This window comes from Puntigrus tetrazona, chromosome 3 (genome assembly GCF_018831695.1).
Source record: "Puntigrus tetrazona isolate hp1 chromosome 3, ASM1883169v1, whole genome shotgun sequence".
NCBI lineage: Eukaryota > Metazoa > Chordata > Actinopteri > Cypriniformes > Cyprinidae > Puntigrus > Puntigrus tetrazona.
In genome coordinates, this window is record NC_056701.1 from 23,810,990 (window position 1) to 23,836,744 (window position 25,755).

General features: G+C 41.4%; 1 protein-coding gene and 1 non-coding gene across 2 annotated transcripts in view; one reads left to right on the top strand and one right to left on the bottom strand.

The window, feature by feature from the left end:
- Positions 1-24,047, bottom strand: part of bptf (bromodomain PHD finger transcription factor) — a 32,983-nt gene extending 8,936 nt beyond the window's left edge. The window contains 24 exon segments of the mRNA XM_043228078.1: positions 1-196; positions 1,234-1,513; positions 1,865-2,040; positions 3,322-3,436; positions 3,523-3,659; positions 4,624-4,794; positions 5,085-5,325; positions 5,649-5,769; positions 6,098-6,248; positions 6,366-6,494; positions 6,572-6,696; positions 7,519-9,337; positions 10,383-10,667; positions 10,750-10,885; positions 10,991-11,120; positions 11,984-12,115; positions 12,217-12,548; positions 13,231-13,379; positions 13,462-13,647; positions 14,133-14,312; positions 15,246-15,455; positions 17,061-17,281; positions 19,956-20,781; positions 22,547-24,047. Coding sequence (XP_043084013.1) covers positions 1-196; positions 1,234-1,513; positions 1,865-2,040; positions 3,322-3,436; positions 3,523-3,659; positions 4,624-4,794; positions 5,085-5,325; positions 5,649-5,769; positions 6,098-6,248; positions 6,366-6,494; positions 6,572-6,696; positions 7,519-9,337; positions 10,383-10,667; positions 10,750-10,885; positions 10,991-11,120; positions 11,984-12,115; positions 12,217-12,548; positions 13,231-13,379; positions 13,462-13,647; positions 14,133-14,312; positions 15,246-15,455; positions 17,061-17,281; positions 19,956-20,781; positions 22,547-23,027 — 6,929 coding nt within the window. The 5' untranslated portion in view covers positions 23,028-24,047.
- Positions 24,048-25,109: 1,062 nt separating this feature from the next.
- trnas-aga lies at positions 25,110-25,191 on the top strand. The gene has a single exon. It is a non-coding gene; the product is annotated as a tRNA-Ser (tRNA).
- The last annotated feature ends 564 nt before the right edge of the window (positions 25,192-25,755 follow it).

Below are 25,755 nucleotides of genomic sequence, written 5' to 3' on the forward strand. Positions count from 1 at the left end.
ACCGACGTTTGAGGAAGGACCTGGGGTTGAGGCCGGAGCTGGATGGGCGGGTGGGGCTGTACAGATGGAGCCGGCTGGGGAAGGACTGCGTTCGGGAGTGGGGTGGGTGCTTGCTGGACAGGCTGTGATGACGGAAGGACAGACGGCGCGGGAGGAAGTGAGGTCACGGGCTGGGGTTGTGGAGCAAGGCGAGCAGCTACAGAGAGACAGAGAAAACGTACTTGAACTCAGTCATTGAGAACGCCATTAATACAAGCAAAGAATTTAAACCGTTAAGATTAATACAACAGAGACTGACGATAACATTGTGTGAAACATTTGTGTCTTCTTGCATTTAAGCAGACAAGCACTAAAGAACTGTCTAAACGCCTGACTTGGGTATATTTATAAGAATAGTCAGAAAGTGACAATTAGTTGAGAAAGAAATTGCATACGTACCAAAATATTAGATGTGTCAGGTATTGAAGTGGCAGTAGCATAATATGCATGTTCATCAAGTATATCATATTAAACATACATGTATGAATTCAGTACATCCAGAATTTTGTAATGAATTATTAAATAATTTAATAATACCAATTAATAAAATTCTTTCTGATGTTCATGCATGTTCATTTCATGCTTTAAGTACATATCAAACGATGATCAGTTCACATGTGCCGTTTGAAGTAAATACTGCAGCGTCGTGACACAAAAAAGGGCCAAAACGGGATTTATTTTATATAAAAAAAAAAAAAAAAGATCAAATTTGATAGTCCTGAGATCTTGTTTTATATCAGAAGTAAGCTGTTCTGTCTTTGTCAGTGTGTTGTCAGTTTGTATTTGGAGCTGCATTGTTTGTCAGAGATAGCAACAGTAACTAAGAAGAGCGGGTCTGTGTAAACGGTCCACAGTGGTGTGTGGTGGTGTTCTGAAATGAGTAGAGTCCTATTTATTTTTAATTTTTTTAATCAAATGTAAATTCATGTCTCATCTACATTTTCTTTCTTAAATGACCAGTAATAAAAAAAAAACCAATGAAAGTAATCAGCGTGATTTACATTCAGTAGGCAGTGTACGCAAACTGAACATAAACAAAACTGATTACGTTGATTGTGTTGTGGGGTACTCTTCAAATTGGCAGCTGACGCATCAGCTTCTGCAAGTTGTCACATTGCTGGCCAAGTTCTATATTTATGTTAAATTGAGAAAAAAAAAAGAAAAAAAAGGGAAGCGTCTAATGAACAGTCTGACCTGGCTGAATGGGTGCTGGAGTTGTGCTGGTGGCAGCAGCCGGTGCAGCTGTGGCTGGGACGCCTGGTGAGACTGTGGAGGAGGGGGCAGGGGGGGCAGACACTGGGGCAGGGGCCATGGGTGTGAACAGGAACCGCTGGACCTGGCCATTGGGCATGGCTGCCTGCATGAGCTGCTGACCGGGCCCCGGAATGACCGTCACCCCCTGAGGAATGACCTGCAGCTGGCCTGTGGTCTGACCTTGCCCCTGGATCACCACCGTCAAGCCCTGGTTCCCTCCCTGAAGAGCCAAAGAGTGAGCTTATTTCAATATTAACTCTAACCAATAACCTGGGTTGGGTAATAGAGTGCTAAAAGGATGATGTATTTTAGTAGGCCAAAAGTGTCTGTGGTCGACACAAAATAGTTTATAATTACTATTTTTACAAAATAAATTTAACTCATAATAGCTGTTCATCTGTGATAAATGATGAAAAAATACATTGGTCACAGAGCTTATTTTATGCAATAATCCAATAAGTAATACCCTAATCAGGGTAATGCTAATTTACTAGCATGCTAACATAAAGTGCACAGTTGAACTGGGCACATTAAAAGCATTAAAACGGGCTGATTTTAAAGCGGTACACACCTGAGCCCCCTGGGTGAGCTGTGTGAGCTGGGCCAGAGTGAGTTTGACCTGACCCTGCTGTGGTCGGGGAGAAGAGGGCGTCTGTGGGGTCTGGGCTGGGTTTGGTGTGGAGAGGCGAGGAGGAGTGCCCACCGCCTGAACGCCTGAACTCGTCTGCACTGCCTGCTGCGCTTGACCTGCGTGATACAAATCACATTTACCATTCACAAATGTGATATATTCAACAGTTAGCCAAATGCAGTCAAATAGATGTTTGCATAATCAAGTCGCATTTATTAATATGCCACTTTTACAATACATATTGGGGCTTTTCACACTTGAAATTGTTAACCCTGGGTTATCCAAAACGCCAAATAAACAGAATCCTGGGTTACCTGTAATCACGTTTCACACTGCTCATACTAACCTGGGGTTAAATGTTAAAATCACACTATACACGTTTCACACCGTACATACCTAAAACCCGGGTCAAATGTTCTCATTTTCCTATTTCTGTTTTCACAGTCACTGATTGGACGAACAGCATGCAACCTGTTTACATGGCTTTTTTGTAAACATTTTTTTTTAAATAAATGTAATAGCTGAGCTAATGCAAGCAACTGGAAATCCATTTATCCTTTGGATCAACTTCCATCGATATTAATGGAGAGCGGGTCACGGTTGCTTAGCAACAACAGACGCCACGGGAGCCCAAGCATAGAGTGCTTCGGAAACGAGGAGAAAGCGGCGAACCTAGCATTTTCTATGAGTTTTCAGGAGCGTTTTAGTGACATGACACGCACAAAAAGGCACGAAAACAAAGAAAAAGTGCAAAAGGAAAAAAGAAGGAACATGGTATGTGAATATTTCTTCGAATTTCTTTTAAGTGCGTTGCTATTTATTACTTTTCTCTCTATTTAGACGATGTGCTTTTTCTGTTACTGACGTGACATGAGCATCGCTGCTCTATTTCTGATTGGCTGTCTGTTGCCAAGCCTCCAGCAGCAACAAGCAAACAGCGCTTCGTTTTACACTGAACAAACTTAGCACAGCAATACCGCTTATACCGCTTTCCAATATCAAGGTGTGAAAGGTATCTTTACCCAGGGTTAAAAGCAGCGTCTAGAACAATGATAACCTGGGTTTAAGCGCAGTGTGAAAAGCCCTACCGTTTCATTAATAACAGTTTAAATGCTGTAAAACCCATAAAATATAACATTTCAATTTCAGGTGTCATTGTTCAGTTGAATACTTCACAATTGCAATGTTGATTAATTATGAAACAACATCAGTTTCGCAGATACATCAATAATTTTACTGATATGCAAGTTTCATCTTCTACATAATGCACACTAATTGAATGGAATTCTATAATTTTCCCCTCTCTTTTACGCTATTGAATAAACATACAAATAGTGTAAGTAATTAAATGTAAAAAGAACCACGTCACATCCAGGACGAAACCCGTTTGAGAATACCTTGCTGGACCATCAGGGGTGTGCGAATGATAGTCTTGCCCAGGGTGGTGGTCTGCTGCAGAGGAGAGCGTATCACAGTCATCCCTGGCCGGAGAGCGGTTCCAGTCGTAATAACCTGGTCAAAGACATCACATGAAATGTTATTGCAAGAACGAAAAACGCCGAGTTGACCAGATGGATCATTTTACTGAGAGCTCGTGCCTGCTGCGTGGAGGTGGTCGTGTTGGGTCTGATGTTGATGGTGGCTGTACGGGGCTGGAATGCAGGGAAGGACTGTGCGGTGCCCGCTGTGCTTGAGGGAATGATGCCCACCACCTTCTGCTGTACCTGCACCAAACCTGCCAAGATGAGGAGAAGAGTTAGTCTGCTCCAAGAATACTTCATTGCTCAGATACCCATCCGGTCAAAAGTTTGCAGAGTTGGTAAGATTTTTTTCTTTGTTTTAAAATTTTCAAACAAGTAACAAATGCAGTACTTGAAGCAATATAATAATGAAATTTAATTTTAAAAATGTTTACTTTTTTAATCTATTGTAAACGTAATTTATTCCTTACTGTATTAATTACCCACTACTCCAGTCTTCAGTGCCACATGATCCTTCAGATATCATTCTAATATGCCGATTCTCTTATTATTACCAAGACTAAAAACTGTTGTATGCTTATTATTTGTGCAGAAAACGGTAACTGTGATTCTTTGATGAATAGAAAGTCAAGAGATCTGTATTTATTTGTAAAGGATATTTTTCATAACATTATAAATGTCTTTACTTTCACTTTTAATCTATTCATACATCTATGCTGAATATTAAATGTTGTAATAGTAAATAAAAAAAATAAATAAAAATCTTACTGACCCCAAACATCTGAAAGGTATTTTTATCAGAAACAGAGTTGAAAAATGAAGGCTAATAAGAGGGAAACGGGAACATCAAAAAGCATTAAAAAAATAAATAAATAAATAAATAATCCATTGTATTCAACAACGATATCCAGCCGAATTAAATCCAAAAGAGTCAAGCCGTAAAACAGACGCAACGCTTGTACCAAAATTTTGTGGATGTTCAAATTTTTTGGATTTCTCCATTGCAGCAAACTGCTGCCAGTCTGAACACCCTTTTAGACAACTAACAAGCTGTATTAACTGACCCAAGCTGGCGATATGTTGTGCATCGTTAAAAACAAAGTAAAAAAATCGTCTTTACGAATACTGAGCCAATATTTTGCCTCTCTGCGTGCAGGCAGGCCTAACTTAAAAAAACAACAACAAACACATGCCAATGATGTTGGAGGCCTGCCGTACCTCCTTGAGTGGTTGGCACGTTCACTGTGACTATCTTGCTGTTGGCTGGAACAGGTAGTTTAGCGGCGATGACGCTGCCGGCCATCGACCCCGCAGCAGTAGCGATGTGGAACGTTTGCCCAGATGTGGTGGCGCTACTCGCCGCCACAGTCACAACCGAACTGGTAGAGACTGCAAGACACAGGTCTGATCACCACCCTAACACATACATCTCAATCAGGAAATACAGCAGCGCTTGCATCCAAGTACGCCACGGACAACGAAACGACGTCAAGCACTAAAAACACCACCACAAATAAGCTTACCAGGATTTAAAAAAAAAAAAAAGAACTGGGCGGCAAAAAAAGAGCTAATTTCCAACCGAATACAACAACGTGCAAAAAAAACAACACAACAACAACTAAAATGAAAGCCATCAAGCTACATTATAACCCATGTCTCATAGCAGTGTAAAGACTGACCTGTGTTGCCTTGTTGGCCCTGCTTGACCCAGGAAGCAAAGGACTGCTGGAAGTTCTTGTTTTGCTGGAATGTCACCGGAGAGCCCAACTTGGTGGTCATTACCACTTTTGGTGCTGAAGTTACCTGACCGCTAATAGAACCGACCACTACCTTTTGAGTAGTGGTCCCAGGGGTCGTAGGAGTGCTGGTCAAGGTGGATGTGCTGCTGGTGCTGCAAGGTTTCTGCTGTTCCAGCCGTTTCTGCAATACATTCATTGAACCGTTCAGCTTCATAGTAGAAGCAAAGACACAAGGCAAAAATAGAAAAGCACAAAATAAAAGTCAGCCACGGGTTACTATTTTAATTTCAATTAAGATTATTAAATTATGAGAACACACCCAACAAAACTAAAAGTGAAATGATCATTAAAAGCCCCCCAACCCCCCCAAAAAGTAAGCAAGTAAATAAATAAATAAACAAATAAATCAAAAGGCCCATTGGGAAGAACACCCATTTCTTTCAATATTGTGCCCCTGGTTAATCAAAAGGGGCGCCCCAGGTGGGCACATGTCTACATTCCCACCTGCTGGGCTGCCAATCTCTGCTGCTTTAGCTGAGCTTCCAATTGGGCCTTGACCTCCTCTGCTTTCTTCAGCACACTAACCTTAGTTGGGTCAGCTGCTTGCGACTTTTCCCTCTCAACCCTGTGAAGCCAGAAAGTTTCAAACTCTTTAAAAGAATACGCATAAACAGCTGATATCTAATAAACTGGAACATGCTGACCATTGGGAAACATACAAACTTGAAAATGAGTAAATGAACAACACGACATAACATAACATTCTTAATTTTGACAAATTAAATGTTTACACCAGACATACATATCGGTTCAAAATATTGGTTCTCGGTCTACATGATCTTTAATAATCGATATTGGCACTAAAAAACACGTATCGGTCAACCCCTATTTCACACTGTAGAAAGCTTTGAGGGAGCGTTTCACAAACAATAAGTGTGAAAGGGATTTGCCACCTTTCGGTAAAGGCTCGAATCTCCCAGAGTTCCAGGTCTTCCTCGGCCACCCAGGTTTCTATCACAACAGGCCCAGTCTGCTTAGCTGGTTCTGGCTTCTTTGGTCTCAGAGCACTTGAACGCAGACCTTTCCTTTGAGGCGTGGGAGTTTCTGTTCAAAGGAATGATGGACAGATCAAATATCAGCAGTGATTCTGGTCAATCAAACCTTGCATAATACACATCTTAAAAACCAAGCACCGGCATAAGGACTCTGAGTCACCATTACCTTTGGGAGTCTCAGGCACCCCAAGGGGACAAATGATCTTCCTTATGCAATACTCAGAACGAATGCCGTACGGACCAACATCTCTCCGCTTGATGATCTCAGTGGTGGTGATATCCGTGTCAGATGTCTCTGTTAAGTTACACAAATAAGGTTGAGATCTGAATCCCAAACGATAACTGCTCATCACATGTCCATTAAGTGCCAACCTGTTCGAGTCGTTCCTCCTGTGGGTGAGGGTTTCACAGACATATCATCCCATCTGAGACAGGCCCAAAGCAGCCGCAGCATTAGGCTCACTCCAGCCAAAGATCTTACGGTCTGAAGTCGATATCTGTATGAAAGAACCTCCAGCTCATTAGCATTATAAAAAAGGTTTAAAAGAAACAGGTTTTCATCCCCAATTTGGTCTTTTGATCACTGTCTTGGTCTTACAACATTTTAAACATTTTTTGACAATACTAATAAGTAAAGACCCTTAAGTGAGTTAAAACGTAATCTGCCACCAAAAGTGCTAGAGGGTTGCCAATGCATTGCAATAAAAATGGTCAAATTTAGCTTTTTGAGCATTGTTAGATGGATGCTAGGATGTTCTCGATGGCTGCCTACTGGTCCATGTCAAAAGATCCTACCCTCTATGATATTCTGTTTTTAGGGTATGGGTCAGGAGAAGTCTACATCTTCGTAGGTTTTATTACACACCAGGCAAAATTTTAAGTTTGACTGCCTAGAAAAGTGATGGCAAGCATATGTTTAGCAAACCATAAAGTTTTGAAGCAATGTTTTCGCATGTAGAACAAACTTTTAACACTTCAATTTAGAAGCTTGTTCAAATTTTAAGATAGCAGTGTCCTAGTAGTGTCCAATCTTGGTCCCTGAGGGCCAATTTCCTGTAAGCAGGCCTGTTTAGCTCCAACAGGCCTGCCTAAAAGATTCTAGTGACCCTAAAGACCTTGATTAGTTGGTTTAGGTGTGTTTGATTAGGAACAAAGCTAAATTTTGATGCCCACCAGGAACAGGAATGGACATTTTAATGCTCTGTATAAGCTATAATAATATGGATGCTTGCTTTAGCAATGAATTCAGTTTTTTTCCAAAAGATAACTTCCAAAAAGAAAACAAAAATAAGGGGAAAAAAAAAAGAGAACATTCAAACCTCCATGTGATCCCAAATGTCGGTCGTGGAGATGGGTAGGGCCAGATGTCCAGGGCTGGCTTGGCGTTATAATTGAAAATAGGAACTTCCCGAATACCACCGCGTCTTGCGAGTTTCTTCAGTTCATCATTGGGAAGTACGAAGATACTCTTCTTGCTGCTCTTAGTCACAAACTTGCGGTACGAGGGCAAGGCCGTTCCGGACCTTGCTTTCTTGGTGCGAGAGAACTTTAACAGTCGTACCCTGTCCCTGGTGGAATACTCTTGACTCACTGTCATAGATTTTACAGTGGAACCGCTAGGGCTCGACATGGTGTCAGTCAGCGTTTTCATGACAGTGGTCTTGCACTCTTTTGTTAGAGTGGCTCCCTGGTCCGACGAGTTCATGACCTTGGTAACAGTAGTGGTGGTTGTAGTGGAGAGAGTCGAGACAGAGCTGGTAGACTCCACCTTAGAATCTGCTGGTGCGGATGTACTGATCCCATTATTGGGAGCAAGGCTGTCACGTGAGGTCAACACCATGCGGGACTCTGTGGACACTGTGGTTGTAGTTGTGGTGACTTGTGTAATGACAGTCGTAGTCTCGCTAACGCTGCTGCTGTTTTCAGTGAGGTCACTACTCAAGCTGGACTCCTCCACTGAAGGGACGGGTGAAGGAACAGGAGGCTTTACCTCCTCGACTTGCATCGGCTCCACCTTTGAGCTATGACTAGGCACCTCGGATTTTGCGTTTGGCTCGGAAGCTACAGATGAGGGTTCGGGTGCAGAGGAACTATCCGAGGAGTCTACGGCTCCTTCAATGTTGTTTTCCAACTTGGCCACTTTCTCCGGTGGTGGATAATCTGGGTCAAGTTTAGTCACTCCTTTCTCCTCATCCGAATTCTCTTGAGGAAGCGCGCTATTAGTCCATTCTTTAAGACACTCTTGAGTGGCGTCACCATTCATTAGTGACTTCACTGGTTCCTTTGGTGATATTGCTTTAATCTCCTCCTCGACTGTATTGGTTAGCTCCTTTGTGTTAATATTATCAGTCAAGTTCTTACATTCTGTGTCAACAAGACCATCCTTGCCATTTACTTGTATAGGCACTGTTCTCTTTACTAGATCATTCTCATTGTTTTCAATTATGTCCTTTCTCTCAGAGTCTTCAGGTGGACATGTAGTTTCTGTAACTGTTTTGTCAGGTTTAACGTTTAAACTTTGATCAAGACTTTGAGAGTTTCCATTAAGTTCAGACATTGCTACCCTATTGCCAGTTTTGGGTTCTGGCTCAGGCAACTTTTGCTGATGTTCTTTAGGGGCTACGTCACACAAGTCATTTAATCTGACATCCAGGATGTTCTTTTGTCCTGAAGCATTTGTCTTCGCCTGTTCCTCCTCTTGGTTAAAATCAAGCTTTTTGACCACATTGTCTTTTTCTTGGATGGCTAGACATGCTACCCCATCGGCCTGTCTAGACTTCGAGGATTCAGAGATAGTTCCTTCAATCTTGACCTTTTGGTCTTCAGCAGCAATGGTTGTCTCCTTGTTTTCCATCATCTTTTCAGTCAAAGGTTTAGAACTGGTGGTCTGCTTTAGTTTCTCATGCCTCTGCTTCTCTTCTATGGTGAACTGTTTGACACGTCTCTCCAAAAGCCCGTCAAGTTTTGATGCCTTTCTTTTCTTGTATGCAGTGCGTAGCAAGAAGCCTTCGCTGACATTCACAACATCATGCCAGAAGGTTTGCTGGGGCTGATTCAGAGCACTATCCTTCGCAATCTCACTATCCGAAGGCTCTCCTTTCAACGAAGAGTCATCGGATGAGGCATTTGTGATGTTAACTGCAAACAAAAAAAACAGAGACATTAGCAACTATGTCAGTGTTTCCCATACTATGGTGGAGTTTCATAATAAATTGAAAATATTTAAATGTCTCATTTTAAGATGAATTTAAATTTATGTATGTTTTGAAACATTGTTTTAGCAAAGTATCTGTCAAAAAAAACTAAACTCAAAGCACAATATGGCTTAATCCCTTCATCAAGTTTTCTCCATGATCAGTTTGTAAAAGCTCAACTGCAGTTTCAGTCAAAGTAAAAGCTTAAAGCTCAGTTTGTAATATTGACAGCTAGATGTTTAAATGGGTACTGCAGTCCAAATTCAAAATATCCTTTGCAAGTGTAGAAATGAGAACTGAAAATGCTGGTCATTTTTGGTCAAAACCACACTGCTGATTCTGAAGCACTTAACAGCGTATATACTTGCTTTACAGACATTAAAAATGTCTACAATGAAATGTTAAATTAAGCAATTAAAATGAAAAACAAATATGCTCAGATTACAATCCATATGAAAAATACACACAGGTGCATCACTACTGAAGACACATCTGTATTGCCAACTTCAAAGAAAACATAAGTTTATCAAAATATTAAAATGTTAATGCAGCCTCCTTACCATTTTTTCCTGACACGTTCATAATTATGGCAAGCTTTGTGTGTTTACTTCAGGCAAGTAAAGGTTCATTATAATGATTTAAATGGTTTATTCATAAAAGTGCAATTAGGTGATTATTGCTCAAAAATAATGACTACTCGTTGGCCAGAAAAATCGTAAATCGAGGGCAGCTCTAGTAATTTCCCTACTGTAGGTCTTTTTATTTATTTTACAGTGCAACTGTTTTAATATATTACTGTCATAGGAATAATAATATAAAATTATTATTATTATAATGTTGCAATTGCTTGTATTCGTAAAACACCAGCGTGAACGTCATTTAGACTGAAACACTATATCACAACTAAAAAGTGAGTTAAGTATAATTTCTGACAAACTTCTGTTCTGGGTACAGGAAAAGGGACAGTGACTGTTAAACTTGGCAAATACCTGCTTCATCATTTGCAGAGTTAGGTGTGCTGGTGTCCATTTCTTCCACAGACTCATTTTTCTCATTACACTTCTCAACCGTTTCAATCTCTTTTTCTTCATTTTGTTCTTCATCTTTTAACGCACAATCTTTCTCCACAGATAGCTTTTCTTCAGAAGAGTCCAGTGACATGTCCTGGACGTCATCATTTTCAGGCACATTTTGAGATGAACTGTCATTCCTTTTAACCAAAGGTTTTGGTGTTTCTGGGAGAACTGCCTTAGTGTCCATTCCAGTTTTAGCTGCTAAAAAATATTTTGTATTAAAGAATTTCCGCCAATAGAAGACTTCTCTGTGTCCCAGATTACATTTTTTTAAACAACATACCCTCAAGTGCTTTCCGGTAATTGACGTTTGTGTTTCCAGGTAGCTTTGGGAAAAAGCGATGGACGTGTGTCTTGCTCACCCAGCTCCAGCCTCCATACCCAGTTACTCTGTACTCCTCACCCTTCTGCTTCCACACCTACGGACGATGTTTAAACAGTTACTGAATGCCTACGGCATGAAGCTGAAGTGATTTCCTAAAATGTTCAAATGAAACGCTCTGCTGCCAAGTGTTCAGACATACCTGGTGTTTGATGGGGAAAGTGTACTTCACCCATGTGGCCTGCTGCATAGTCTCTTCATCTTCTAGTTTTTTCTCTCTCTTTTTCACCTTCTCCTTCTCTTCCCGCTCCACAGAGGTCATGCGATGAAGCCTGCGGAAAGATGAAGCACAAAAAAAGAAAGCTCAACAAAACTGGGACAAAAAGGTGACTCACTATACATTTTCGTAAAGCCCCCAGCACCGAATTTGTTCAAGTACACACAAGGATGCTTTCGTGTTTAGAAGCAACAACGTGCAGAAAGATAGTACTGGATTAATTTATTGTTACCCATGCAGGCAAATAAGGATTTAACTACCTTGACAATAAACTGCACATGACAATTATATCAGCTTGACAAAGTCAATATACGGTTATCATAAAAAAAGTGGCTGTGGGATTCTTTTTGGTTTTTTTTTTAACAAAATCCCTCAGGTCTTTCTGACTGCAAATCCTTCTAAAGCTTTCAAGCTACATCCACCAAACACAGCCCAGACATGACTTGGGTTATTATGACTTTCATACGGATCTGACTCTTTAGCAGAATATCAAACAAGGCCAAGATCCCACAGACTTGTAGTGAAAACCTCTGACAACAACAACTCTTAAACCTTGCAATCCACCACACTCGGCACAGTCCTTAGCCAATTCTGATTCATACGGCTTTATTTCTTTTTATCTAGCTGTAGATCTCAAAAAATCCCAGAGACGTTAACTGAATTCTCTCGACCACGCTTGGATGATTTAAACTGCTCATCTATACATCTTCTGGTTTGCATGACCTTCAAATATAACATTAACTTTTTCCCCCCAAACATTTTTAACATTTATACTAACCATTTTATGCTACAGAACTTTTAATGGCCCCCTTTTTAATAAACATTAAAATTATTTTCCTGCATGTATACATACACTGCAAATTTTCGAATCATCAAGAATATAAGCTTGCTTTATTATCTGTATTTATTTCAACTGACCTTGTGTGACCCAGGGAATCCTTCCACATAGGGAGCATGACCACTGGTTTGATCGCACACTCCAGAATGGCCAGAGCTAAAGCAAACTCTCTCGCCTTGCTGCACATCTGGACAGCCTTTATCCAGTTTGACCTACAGCAATGGACAGGTCAGAGGACGAAATGGTTAAACGCTGCTTCCAGAAACTGTTAAACATCTAAAATAAGCCCTACTGGCACTTGCAAGGCTTTTACCTGTGCGATGCCCAGTTGGGATGCAAGAACGGAGCAGGGATATTGTTCTCCAGCTGGATGATGGTTAGTCTCAGCGTGGACACAGTCAGGGCTTTGGAGCCGTACAGCGATCCGTTCCACTTGAACTCACCAGCAGGGGTCATGCAGAACTTGTGGGAGAGGTGTCTGCGTTTGTCGTGGTCCTCGCGGTGTTGGTGCTTGTTCAGAGCAAGCGTGTTAGTGCTGTACTGGTTGTGGTAGACGCGAAACTTGCCTTCTTGGCCCAGTTTGAAAAAGCCACTGCTCTTGTTTGAGTCTCTCTTAAAGGAGCCGAAGGAGGACAGTGGAGGAGTCTAAAATAAATAATTCACAGGGTTTATAGAAATACAAGCATAATTTTACAGTGTAAAAAGTAGAACTTTTTTTGATTAATACGAGCAACAGTTATATTAATTCATGCCTTAAGTAAACACCACTAATGACCATGAAAACATCAAAAACCTGCTATTGTTTGTTGCTATTAAAGGCATAGTTCACCCAAAAATGTAAATTCTGTCATTACAGACTTTTCTTCAGAAGGCTGTTTTTGTTGAAATCCGAAAGCTTCCTGACCCTGAACAGACAGCAATGCAATTACCACATTGAAGGCCAAAAAGGAAGTATGAATATTGTTAAAATAGTCCATGTTTTAAGAACCTATTAGAACTAGTACTGTCTTGAACATGTGTTGCATCTGACACAGAAGAGAAGAATAATAAATTATTTTTTTAAGCAAAAATAGTATTTTAGTAGATGCATAAAATTAGGGTTGAACCGCAGATGACACATGGACTATTTTAACAATTACTATCTTCTTGGGTCTTGAATGTGTCAGCTGCGTCTGTGGAGGGTCAGAAAGCTCTCGGATTTTATATTTTAATTTGTGTTCTGGATATAAACAAAGGTCTAGTGGATTTGAAACGACACGAGGGCGAGTAATTAATGACAGAATTAAAATGTTTTGGTTGAACTACGCCTTTAAGACAATGGTCTCACCTCTTTAAGTGCTCTGCTACCATCTTGAGAGCTGCCATCCTTGTCCTGCATGACCTTGCGCTGGCTTAGCTTGCTATCGGGGTTACGGAGTCGAGTAATCATGCGTGAAGATCCCGTTTTTAAGCCATCCCCGTTAGCTTTGCCCTCACCTAAAGGTTAAAAGCGTTAACACGTAAACGCATAAATCTACATTCGAACAAATGCGAACCGCCGCTAAGGGCGCACAGGCACCTGTGTCGTCTTGGCTGTTGAGAGAAGACTGTGATGACCGGTCCACCAGGTCAGGCTCCTCTGGACCTCGCAGGCATTCGGAGATGGAGAAATGACTGCTGCAGCTGTTCTCGTCTGCCATCTGCGCAAATTCAGTCTCTAGCACAGAATCTCCTTCTCCGTGACCAGCAGATTCTGAGCTCTTAGCTTAAGGACGAACAGTGACAGAAAATACATTACATGCATTAGTAATGTGCCACGCTATGGCCAATGCGTCCTTTGAGTGCCGGACACATGCTACTTTTTGCATAAAGTGAAAGCAAAAAATAGTACGCAGTGTGCTAGCATTACACTCCAACCTCTGAAAAATAATATTGTGGCACAGCCTTAACACTGCAGCATGTCTCAGTATACCGGTATAAACTTTGGCAAATCTAATTCAAAACAATCCAGACAGACTCTACACTCTCTCCGTAAACACGATATACCCAAGACGATGGCAAAGATCCAGTGCTGCTCTATAGATGGTGCTATTAAACAAAGGTTTCTGGGAAGAGTGGATGGCCTCTAGTGCCAGGAGGGTCTTTGTTTCAGTACAAGAAAACAACAGATCTGTTCTTAGCTTGAAAATTAACTGCAGCTAACTAGTTAGGCCTGTCTTAATGCAACGTTGAGAAATGCGGTTGCTGTACCTGCCAACTCTTTCATCCCTTCAGTCCCTTCCCCTTTCTCCTCACCACTGGAAGACGAAGTCAGGGCATTTCCCGTGGGATCCTGGGAGTCAGATTTAGTCGGTGCGGCTGAGGCGGGCGCAGCGAGCTCAGGAACATTAGCGCTGCCCACCTCGGCGGCCGGGACAGCGGAGACCGAGGCTGAAATATCAATGCACAAACGCCTTTAGTGTTTTAACGCCAACAGATGAGAGATGCAACGATTTGGTTGTAGTTTCAAATGCAAATGATGAGGACTGGAGCCAAGTTTACCACACACATGCAAGTATTTAAATAATGTCGACAGAAAACTGTGAAAGAGTGCGTGGTAAGGAAAGCATTGCACTGGTTTCTAAGCATCACATTTGCATATAAAAAGCCGAAATGCTCTTGAAGTGAGTGAGTTCAGATAGATTTAGAATTGCCTGGCTTGTCCAGTCACTTGTGATAGATACACTACTATTCAAAAGTATGGGGTTGCAAAGTATTTTAAAGAAGTCACTTGTGCTTACCAAGGCTGCATTTATTTGATTAAACATACGCTAAAAATAAATGACATTGTGAAATATTTTTACGAATTAAAATTACGGTATTCTATTTTAAAGTGTATTTTTTTGTGACACAAAGCTACATTTTCAGCATCATTATTCCAGTCTTCAGCGTCACATGAAATCATTGTTATATATTGATATCCTATTTCCATTTCCTATTAATACCAATGTTAAAAACATTGGGCGCTGGTGTGGGTCCTTTCAAATGCTGCTTCACTAATTAATCACCAGCTTGAACAAAAACGAGATCACTCCAATTCAAAAAAAGTTCTACGCAAGGGTCAAAAAAAATATTTTAAATATCAACTAATAATAATTTCTATGACTTTTCCAATCCAGAAAAACTACTCATTTCTACAATTTCCTGATATATCTGGGTTTTCTATCATTTACATCCTGTAGACATTACAAACATCATTAAAGCACATGCTAAATGCGTCATTTCAACACAGACACCAAAAAAACCCCCCCAAAAAAACAAACACACAATTTGAATGAAAACATCATGAAACACAGCTACCAGAGTGACAGGACCCTCTCTCACCATCAGCAGAAGTCTGCTCACTCGTTGTATTCCCGTTGCTGGGGTCTTGCTGCGGATACGCTCCGTTCGAGTTCATCTGATCGGCCGCAGCTGGTTCTCCAGCCACAGATTTCGACTCCATCCTGGCCCTCTCTGCCTCCTCCGCCGCCCGCCGCTTCACCTCCTCGAGCTCCGCCTCCTGCTTTGTCTTCAGACGGTCCAGGATCACATCTGGAGGAAATGGACAGACCAGCACTCTCAAGATGCTGAAACTGCACAACAGTTGTCCAACACGTTTCTCTAAACACAACATTCGTGCTTCCTATTTAGGCATGTTGAATTAGTTAAGACTCAATGAAAGTTTCTTACAAGTTCTGCAGTTTTACCATAACAGCTTGCTTGCCCCGAGTTAGCATTTCAAAATACCACATGAATCGGAGTTTGCTTGCAGGATGCAAAACAAAATGCATGAAACATCTGCAGCTTGATAAATACTTCCCCACAAAGCATCTACAAGATGAATCTGCCTCTAGTGCAGGTAGACCTGCTTCTGAACTGCTAAAAATAGCTGAGCGGAAAGAGTCGTTTGCATTACAGCCACATTTATTATTTTATACTCCATCTCATCAATTAATATTGAGTCAGACATAGTGGCTGTATACTGTGGATGGGGTTTGCAACATGGTTTGCATCTTATAGCTAAAAATAAGGAAATACAACAATTCTTTACATTTTCTTCTAGACAACTTAACAGCATGTTAAATCTGTGAAATAAAAGACCTTATTTGCAATGGGACTCCATCGATAATTATCATTTACCATAACTGGATGTATAAAAACATTATCCTTTTATGCCGTTTATTTCATTACTACTTAAAAAATACGGTGGAATGCAAAAAAATCAGGTGTAGTATTATTTAAATAGTAAAATTAAGCATCGAAAGTAATATAAAAAGTAATGAAAATACTTCACTAAATGCATTTGATCCACAATAAGTCAATTGAATAAATTGTGTTTACTAAAAAAGGCCTAATTTAATTAAGAGTCATTTTAATTACATTAACTTCACTGAGCTGGGCCTTACGTTAACATCCTAAGCTGTCGTCACATATAACTACTTAAATACATTTAATAAATAAAATTGTCCACATACATATGGAAAATCACTGCTGTCGTTTCCATGTTTCCAAGAAATTCAAGTTAAATAGTTTCTCTTCCAGAGCAGACAAGAGACCCGCAGTGTCAAGTACTTTTAAAAAGGAGGAAAAATAAGTGTGTGTTGCCGTAATGATCAGTTTTCGAAAACAAATATTTTAGTTAGTCGGATATTATGAATGATCCAGACATCTGCTTAAAATCTTAGAAACTCAGAAATGAGACAATGAGGGACATAATGTTCAGTGGTCATCAACCTTAATGCATATGATTGAGAGCAAGCCTAGAAAAACCAAACTCAGTATTTGCAAAAAACAATAAAGAAAAACTGTAATATATTTGTCTGGAAAACAACCAAAACACAACAATTAAGGTCACTGCACGCTGAGCCCGAAATTTTGGCATGTTGAAAAAGAAGTACCTACGACCCCACATCTCTGAAACTTTTGTCACACACACACACACAGATTTTCAGAGTTTTCCGATCTGGAAATTGGTGGTCTTGCTTTTAATGTGTGGCTGTAAGCATGAAACCGAGCCCGAATTAAACTTTAAATCGCTTGTGATAACACCACAGCTCCTTAATACCTCCTTTCTCTATATATCTCAGGATTAGATGAACCCAATATTAAAAAAAAAAAAAAAAAAAAAACATAAATATGATGCGTGTACTTTCTTACCATTGGCAACGGTGAGGTATGCCTTGTTATTCCCCCGGGCCTTGTTAGTGAGCTCCTCGGTGATGTCCATATGAGAGTGAATCTCCTCTCTCATCTCCTCAAGCACAGAGCAGAGGTCATTCTCCCAGTAGTCTTTATCCAGAACCTCCAGCATCTCGGCCAGCTGCACTTTAGTGCTGTAGTACCAGGTCTGCTTGTTCTCATCCTCACCATCCTCCTCTCTGAAACAAAACGCACAGGGTACATACATTCAGTACAGACGCTTAATGAACTATAAACCGCATTTTTAAGTCTAGAAACCAGAGCGTGAAAAGTAAGTGATGCATTCAAATTTTCACAACCACAAATAGCAACAACAGAAGAAAAAAAAAACATGTTTCTATCCGACAGAATGAAATAAAACCTGGCTTAACCTGGTAACCAGCAGTAAATAAAACAAGGCAAGCATAGAGAATGCAATTGGTTATGACTGTGCAAGTGGGTTTTAATGATCGCTAGATCAGAATTAATTCGGTGTTTCTATACCTTATTATTAACATTAAATCTTTTTCACACAAGTCAAAAACCACCTCAAGCTTGTTCCTGGAAAACCTTGCTACAACTGGTTTCTCACATTTGAAAACGATACCCTCAACAGAATTGTGTGTTTGATTCGGTGACCGGACATCTACAAAAACTTTCATTTGGGTTTCAGTGTTTTGCTTAAAAATTGTATTTTGCTGCAGCAATTCAAAATGTTGTAACCAAATGTTGTATTTTTATAAAATAGTTAATATTTATAGATAGAATTATTTATAAATTCCTGTATAATGTAAATAGCACAAAAGGTTTTCAATACTTATAATTTTAAAAAGATATCGCTAACTTTATCTATACTCAAAAAGTATACTTGCACAGATATATATATATATATATATATATATATATATATATATATATATATATATATATATATATATATATATATATATATATATATATATATATATATAGTATAGTTATATTACAACTGCTTGATTGCTTGTATCGTCACAAAATGTAAACTATATGATTGCCAAACTCTTTATTCACATTCATTCAGTTCTAGACAGCAAATCTCAACAATCTCAAGGGCTAGCAATATGGTCTAAATATCAAAACTCTCATAGTTCATTAAAAAAGGTGTGTAAATATAATTAACTATTAAAGGTGTTTTTTTAATGAAAGAGTGCATTTCTTATCTTTGCAATTTCAAAATAATTGAAGGAACCAAACAGTTTACGGTTATTTGTTGAATATTTCGAGCAACTGAAGTCAAAGATTGCTGGAAAAGAAAATGTCTTCTGAAAACTGTACAAAGAAATTGTCTTTTAAAAAACAGAAAATACGTTATGGGGGGTAATACATAAATATCGCAAAAGTAGTACAACCAGCATCTCTTGCTAACAAAACACATTTTAAATTTATTTTCTTTAAAAATTGTTTCTGTTGTAAATGAACATTATTTTAAAATCACAAAAAAAGAAAATAACTTGCATCTCCTGCAAACAAATCTTTTAAATACCGAATGTGAAAGGAACGCTGGTGATGAAGAGAAAGAGCATGGCATCTCAGTGATCGTATGCATATTTACTCTTTGTGTGTTGCGCCTTTTTTTTCCAAAAACCGCAAGAAGCGGAGCTTAGAAATGTTTTTTTTCTTTTTTAAACACAGCGCAGAAAGCCTCCTCTGCCACGTTTCCATCAAACACAAACGTTACCATGCCAACCTGCTACTGTAAACTAAAGCTTGCAGTGCCTGCCCCGCCTCCGGGGTCTCCTGATTGGTCCGCTGTTTTTGAACTGTCATGAAGAGCGTTGCGTGTCAAAGTTAAAATTGACTTGTGCGCTACAAAACACGGCCATACACATCCACACAATGCAGACCACATACACGGTTTTATGTCTTTAAGGGGAAAGTATTAATAGGATTTTAAAAAAATGAAATGCCCGACAATCGGTTAGAGATCCTGAACTTCGTTTCGATTCAATACTGCTTGAATGTGAGGTGAAATAGAGAACAAAACACTTATTCACTATTAACTGTGACTTTTCCCATCAATAAATTGCTAATTTTAAGGTAGTTGTTAAGTTAAATGGCTAATGTTCTACCAATATGCAACAATGTATCTGACTTCATATAAAGAGTTGGGTGAAAATATACTGCAATACATAACAGTATATATTGCATTATGAGCGTTTACTGTATTTATGCAAAGACTTCTTTCTGATTAATTGTCCAGCCCTATCTCAACTTGCTTGGCTGCGACATCCTCACAAAACAAACTATATTATCAAGCAGCTCTAATCTGCCAGATGCGACTAGAAGGCATCAAGATATTACAAACATTACCATGTGATCTCCTGTAAAGCTGCTATACCAATAACTCTGACTGTAAGAAGATTAATGGCATTAGAAGTGGCAAATGTTTGTGACCCTGGAACACAAAACCAATCATAAGTGTTATTCTTTGAGATTTATGCATAAAATGACTATGGTTTCCACGAATGTATGGTTTGTTGGGATTGGACAGTATTTGATCGACATGCAACCATTTAAAAGACTGGATTGCGAGGGGGCTAGAAAAATCTAAATACTGAGAATATCGCATTAAAAGTTGTCCAAATGATGTTTTTAGCAATTTGACTAATCAAAAATTCGTTTTTAAGGTATTTATGGTAGAAAATGTCCTAGCTATTTTCATAGAACATAATTAACATCCTAGTGATTTCTGGCATGAAAGAAAAATGGATAACATTGACCCATACAATGCATTTTTGGCTTTTACTGCAAACCAATCCCAGCGACTTTTTTGCTTTTGTGCTCCAGGCTCACATTCCCGCCCCATCTTCAGCAGCTTACACTGCCAATACTCACATAATAATCCTCCTGTTGAGAAACCAGTATTTTCTCTGATGCCGGTCGTAACCGACGGGCTCCTGGCGGATGTAGGGCCGGCTCTTCTGGAACTCGGTCAGGCAGTCTGTGACTCCCGGCACTTTGTGCGCCACGCAGATCTCGCACTGCCACTCGTCCTCGGGCACCTCCTCCAGAGGAGGCTTGACGCACTCCAGGTGGTACACGGCCGAGCAGGTCTCGCAGCACAGCAGGTCCCCGAGCCGGTGGCACACCCGGCAGTGGTCGTCGTACTGGATGACGCCCTCGGACATGAGCTCCTCGCGCGCCAGGTTGGTGGTGAGGAACTGGTCCACCAGGAACTGCAAGACCTTGACTTTGCTCTCCAGCGGGCTGAACGGATAGTCTTCGCCCTCCAGGTCAGGGAGCACGTGGTGGTACTCGGGGTCGCTCTCGCAGTACGCTCGCACCACCTCTGGCCAGGTCATGCCATCTATGAAGTAGAGCGTGGAGTTGACGCTGTCCTTGAGGTCCGCCGGACCAAACGTGGTGTTGGAGGTGTCCTCCTCCCTTAAGATGGCCTTGAGCAGGCAGATGTGCGTCTCCGCCATCAGCGTGCATTGCTCCTGTCCGACCAGGGAGGCGCAGAAGTCCTCAAAGCGGAAAGGAGAGAGACGCAGCACAGTGCTGAAACTACGGAGCACCTCGTAAATGGCCGATGCGTTGAGTAGCTGCTCGTTGGGAATGAGAAGGTCCTCGGAGGAACCGGGCAGCTCCAGAGAGGGTATCTCCTTCTGCTCCAGAATAGGAGAAGGCGGTCGCCTTGGTCTCGGTCTTTTACGACCTACTGAAACAAAGAATCAGAATCAAGTTTTTTCACTGGCCAGATGAAATGATGTTAACGTGGTTATGATGCGTGTCCAGACGATGATTAGATTGAAGATAACCTGGGTGTGCAGGTAGACTTGAACGATCAGGCATCTGGTTAAACGCTTAGCGATTAAGGAATAGGACAAATGAGGAACACGAAGTTTAGTGGTTGTATATGCGGTTTCAAAACAACAGCTAATATTTGAGATTCCCAAAGAAGCATGAAATCGTCGCATTACATTTGTCTGCACAGAACGGTTTTAAACCTCATCAAATGAATAGAGAAAGATATCAGCCTGCGATTTTTTAACAATACAGTGAAAGCATACAATGAACACACCTCCATCTGCAAACGGTAAAAAAACAATTGTAAATGTATGTTTTAATGAATGAAAAAATTTAATATGCAGAGTTTAAAAATTAAGGGTTAGTTTTGGGGGTGTTTTTTTAGTACAGAAATTATTAAATTACTTTTATTGAGCATGATGGTCCTGTTAAAAGTGATCAAAAGTGACAGCAAGACATTTAAAATGTTGCAAAATATTTCAAATAAAGCCGTTCTTTTGAATGCTACCAAAAATCCCTGAAAAATATTCTCAATTGGCCTGCAAGAGCCCATTTCTGTTTATAATCGATGTTGAAAACTGCCGTCAAGCTAAATAATGTTTGTGTTTTCGACACAGATGCGAACAAGCGGCAAATCAGCACACGATTTCCGAAGGGTCACGTGACACTGGAGACCGGGGTAACGGTGCTGGAAACTCATCAAAGGAATAAACGGCATCCTAAATGCATTGCAGCGGAAAATAGCGTAACTGTCGCTCAAAAAAAAAAAAAAAAAAAACATCACCCGGCCCCCCAATCTCCCACAGAGAGGGTAACCGATCACAACTGCCCCGAAAGCGACATCATAAGGGGCCACTATGACGTCACGTGCGAGCACGACACAGTAGCGGGACGAAATTAAGCGTCCTCCCGCGTCAGGTGCGACGGCGCTGGCGCTGGATTTCAAAACAACCGGCCGCATGCTGCCCTGTCATTAGCCGCGCTCCAGCTTGGGCTGCGTGCTCCAAAACACCAGTCAGACTGACACCTCTCATGCTAATGAGGGCGGATAGTGAGTAAAGACACCGAGACGGAAGACTCGGAGGTGCTTTGATTAAAGTTTAAGGAATACGCGTATCGGCGTATTAATAAATTATCTTATCAGCTCGAAATCAATTAGCAAGACGACGGGCTAACTGACTTTTGCTGCGCTTGTGTGCGAGACTGAAAAAGCGTTCGCTTTACGGCCCGGCCTCAATAAAAGCGCAGTCGTACGACAGAAACGCGTGATTTAGCGATATAAATATTTAAAACGCAATCCGGAGCGTGTGCGGATTTGATACGCTAACATGCTAACGTTAGCAAATACACAATCGAACGGTAAACAGAACGTTTTTTTGTTGATATTCAAAAGGGCTTCGGTTTCGCGCGAGGGGGACACGCGCGACCTTTAAGTCGAGCGCTTAATCGCGAAGCCCCCCTCCGCGTTAAAAACGCCCCGCAGGTGCAGTTCGGTCACAATAAACGTCTACCGCGCTCGGGCTAACTGCTAACCCCGCGGCCTTTGCCAGCACAGAGGAGCACCAGGATCCATTTTGAGCGTTTAGCGCAACAAAAGAGCGACCGTTCGGGTCGGACCCCGCGCTTGTCGCGGTCCGCGGATCGGTCGGTCGCGGGGTCGCCGAGGCGTCCCGTACCTGTGTTGCTGCCGTGGCTGCTCTCCGTGCAGAAACTGGCATCGTCCTCCTCCAGATCGTCCAGCTCCTCCAGGTAGTCGGACTCGTCGTTGGCCTCCTCCTCCTCTTCTTCCTCCTCTTCGTCTGTCAGAGGCTCCTCCATGTACTCTTCCTCGTCCGATCTCAAGCTGACCGCGTCTTCGTCCTCCTCCTCGTCGCTTTCGTGGTCGTCGTAAACCACCCCGCTCGCGGCGCTCCGCCGCCCCCTGCCTCTGGCCGTCCCCCTGCCTCTTCCCCTGCCCCGCGAAGCCGCGGATTTCACTTTCCTCCGGCCGCGTGTTGAAGGATGATGGCTCCCTCGCTTAGGGGTGACATAATCCTCGTCGGAGGTCCCTTTGGGCTTCGCCTTCAAGCTCCGGCGGGGTCTCAGGCCGCGCACCGGCCCCGCTGTGGGCTCCTGCGTTAGCTGGGCTTTGGGCGGCCTGCCTCGTCTCCCCCTCATTATGGATAAAAACCTATTCTCCTCAGTTTCGCGTTTTGCCTGCACTTTAGACGCACCGAACCCGGAATTTCGGGCACCACCGCAAAGTTGATCCCGCGCGGGTGAGGATGCACTAGTCCCGCGGAGCCCCGGTCTCGGTTAACGCGAGAAAGCTCAAGACGAAGGGCCGGCGCGCCGCTCGAGCTCGCTCGCAGCCGCCATGTTCTTTCCTCCTCTCTGTCCGCCGACAACAGACAGCAGGCCTGTGCGAGAGTCACGTGACCCGCGCTCCGACTCGCCGCGCCGCTCAGCGCGATGTTTGTTGCGTTTCGCGTTTGTCAACACGCTTCCTGAGCGCCTGCTGCTGTCTTTAGGCGCTAGGCTCGCGAAAACGCGCTTCTGCGTGTAAACGGCTCGGGTTTAGTCTCGTCTCGGAGCGGCGGCTCTTGTCATCTGTTCTCCATTTTCCTCAACTCCATTGAGATGGAGGCATGACAGAAACCGACAGATTTAAGTCACACGGCGAATAAAAACAAGCGTGTAGTTTTATTGGTATTACGCATGCGATTTGTTCACATAAATGATGCACTATTTGCGTATGTGCGCGAAGAAAGTAGCCTAGCCTATTTTCAGCTTTTCTTTCTTTGTTTATTCGCTTTTTTTTCTCACGTTATGTAATAACATTTCAAAAATGAATCCACAGTGATCGTAGGCTATGATTTTTCATTTGATTAATTAAAACAAATTCCCCTCTATATATTTAGTGCTGTCAAACGAGATAAGTTTAAAAAAAATAAAATAAAAATTACGTTTATATATATATATATACCAAAGTACATGCCATCAAATTCTCCCAAATTGTTTACTAAGCTGACAAATAAATTTCATATTTGAAATCACCAATGAAATCTGACAATAACTGCAATAATTGTTTCTTTTGCATTAAAAAAGCTTTTTTTTCTCAGGCGATATCGGTCAGTGCGCATGCGCAGTCCTAGATGCGGCGACGCGCTGACTTCACAGATCAGCGATTGGCTGTTTTATGTAGAAGGCGGGGCTTCATTTGATTGACGTTGTTTTTTTTTGGTAAAGAATTGCCTGCTAAAAAAAATATTGTATGCTCTTTTCAAAAATAAACGTTTTCAAACATATTATCAGTGATAAAGTGTGTGTGTTATTTGTCAATTGACAGTTTTGTGATTTTCTTGGTAAATGGAAGCAGAGCGGCTTCCTGCTTATCAGAACTTACTTTGATTTGCCAGATGAAAGATTTCCGGTAATCACATATTTGAAAACAAAATTGTGTTTATAAGAAGTAATGAAAGATTATGCCAACACAATACATTTTTTCATGTCAACCTTCAGTCTTTTTAGAGGTCTCAAAGGTAATTTAAAACAATGTAATAAAAATAAATCTGATGTTTTTGTTTACTAAAAACAAACAGCACCGAAACATCAGCGCTTCAGTTCCGCTGGCCTTGATTTTTCTGCTCTTGCCTCTTTCACAATTATCATTTTGCCCATCAAAAAAGCCTGGGAAACCTCAAAATCATTTACTCTTGAAAAAGCGTTCATTTCTTGTATGCATTTACAGTAGTTGCGTGTAACAAGGCTTACTTGTTGATAGTGATAAGAATTAGGCAGACTTTGCAGTGCAGAGGCCAAAATATCAAGATCAAAATACAGAGGAAAAAAGGAAAATCCAATATACAGACCTGCTTAAAACTAACCCAAAACACAGAGGTCTTGAAGAAACACATGACAGCAGCGGATCTCAACACTGAGCGGAGATCAGAGCTGATCAATCCTGGAGCGACAGTGACCTCTGAAGGCTAGCTGGGGATGACTGTCAGGAAAAACTAGATGTGTGAAGCTTCATGTAAGCGGCACGCACGCACACACACGCACGCACGCACGCACGCACGCACGCACGCACGCACGCACGTGAACCTGAGATACAGTCGTCCTCGGTCACGCTCGAGCGTCTTCGAGCTCTAGAAAAATAAACTATTCTTCTAAACAGTGGTGAAGAGAATCGGACAGAACAGAGGTTGTCGTACCCGTTTTTGTACAAAACTGTCCCCGTCGCCGCCTGGGTCTCAGGTAGTCGTGGCCGAGTGGTTAAGGCGATGGACTAGAAATCCATTGGGGTCTCCCCGCGCAGGTTCGAATCCTGCCGACTACGAACCCTTTTCGTTTTTGCGTCAACACAGTTTCACTATATTAAACGTTAAAAGCTACACGAGGCGTCCAAACGTCTATTTGACGCACATAAAAACGAGTCTCATGCATAAATATCTTGCGTAATCTAATTGGAAATGCACGTCAGGTAGGGTATAAATACTTTACAATTTAATATTTATTATTATTTATTTTATTTATTTATTTATTTTGCATTAATGAGATCCTTAAAATTACTTAAAATTAGCGTTACTGCGCATTTAAGAACAACATATTTGGCTTTTTGCAGCTGTGGGGAACAAAAAGGAACGAAAATATTTCGGTCGCCAGCAGGTGGAGCCTTCGCCTCATGTGACCGAGATAAACCCGCGGACGTAAAAAGAAGGTCTCGGTGCATATTTCTTATTTTAGCTTTCTTGTGCACTTACTGTATATCAGCAAATCGTCCGGATGTTATTATAATGATTATTTTACTCGCCCTCACGTCATTCAAACCTGCATTTCTTTCTTTCTCACGTGGAGCCTTAAGTCCGAGCATCCATAGCATCTATATAATAATAAAAACAAT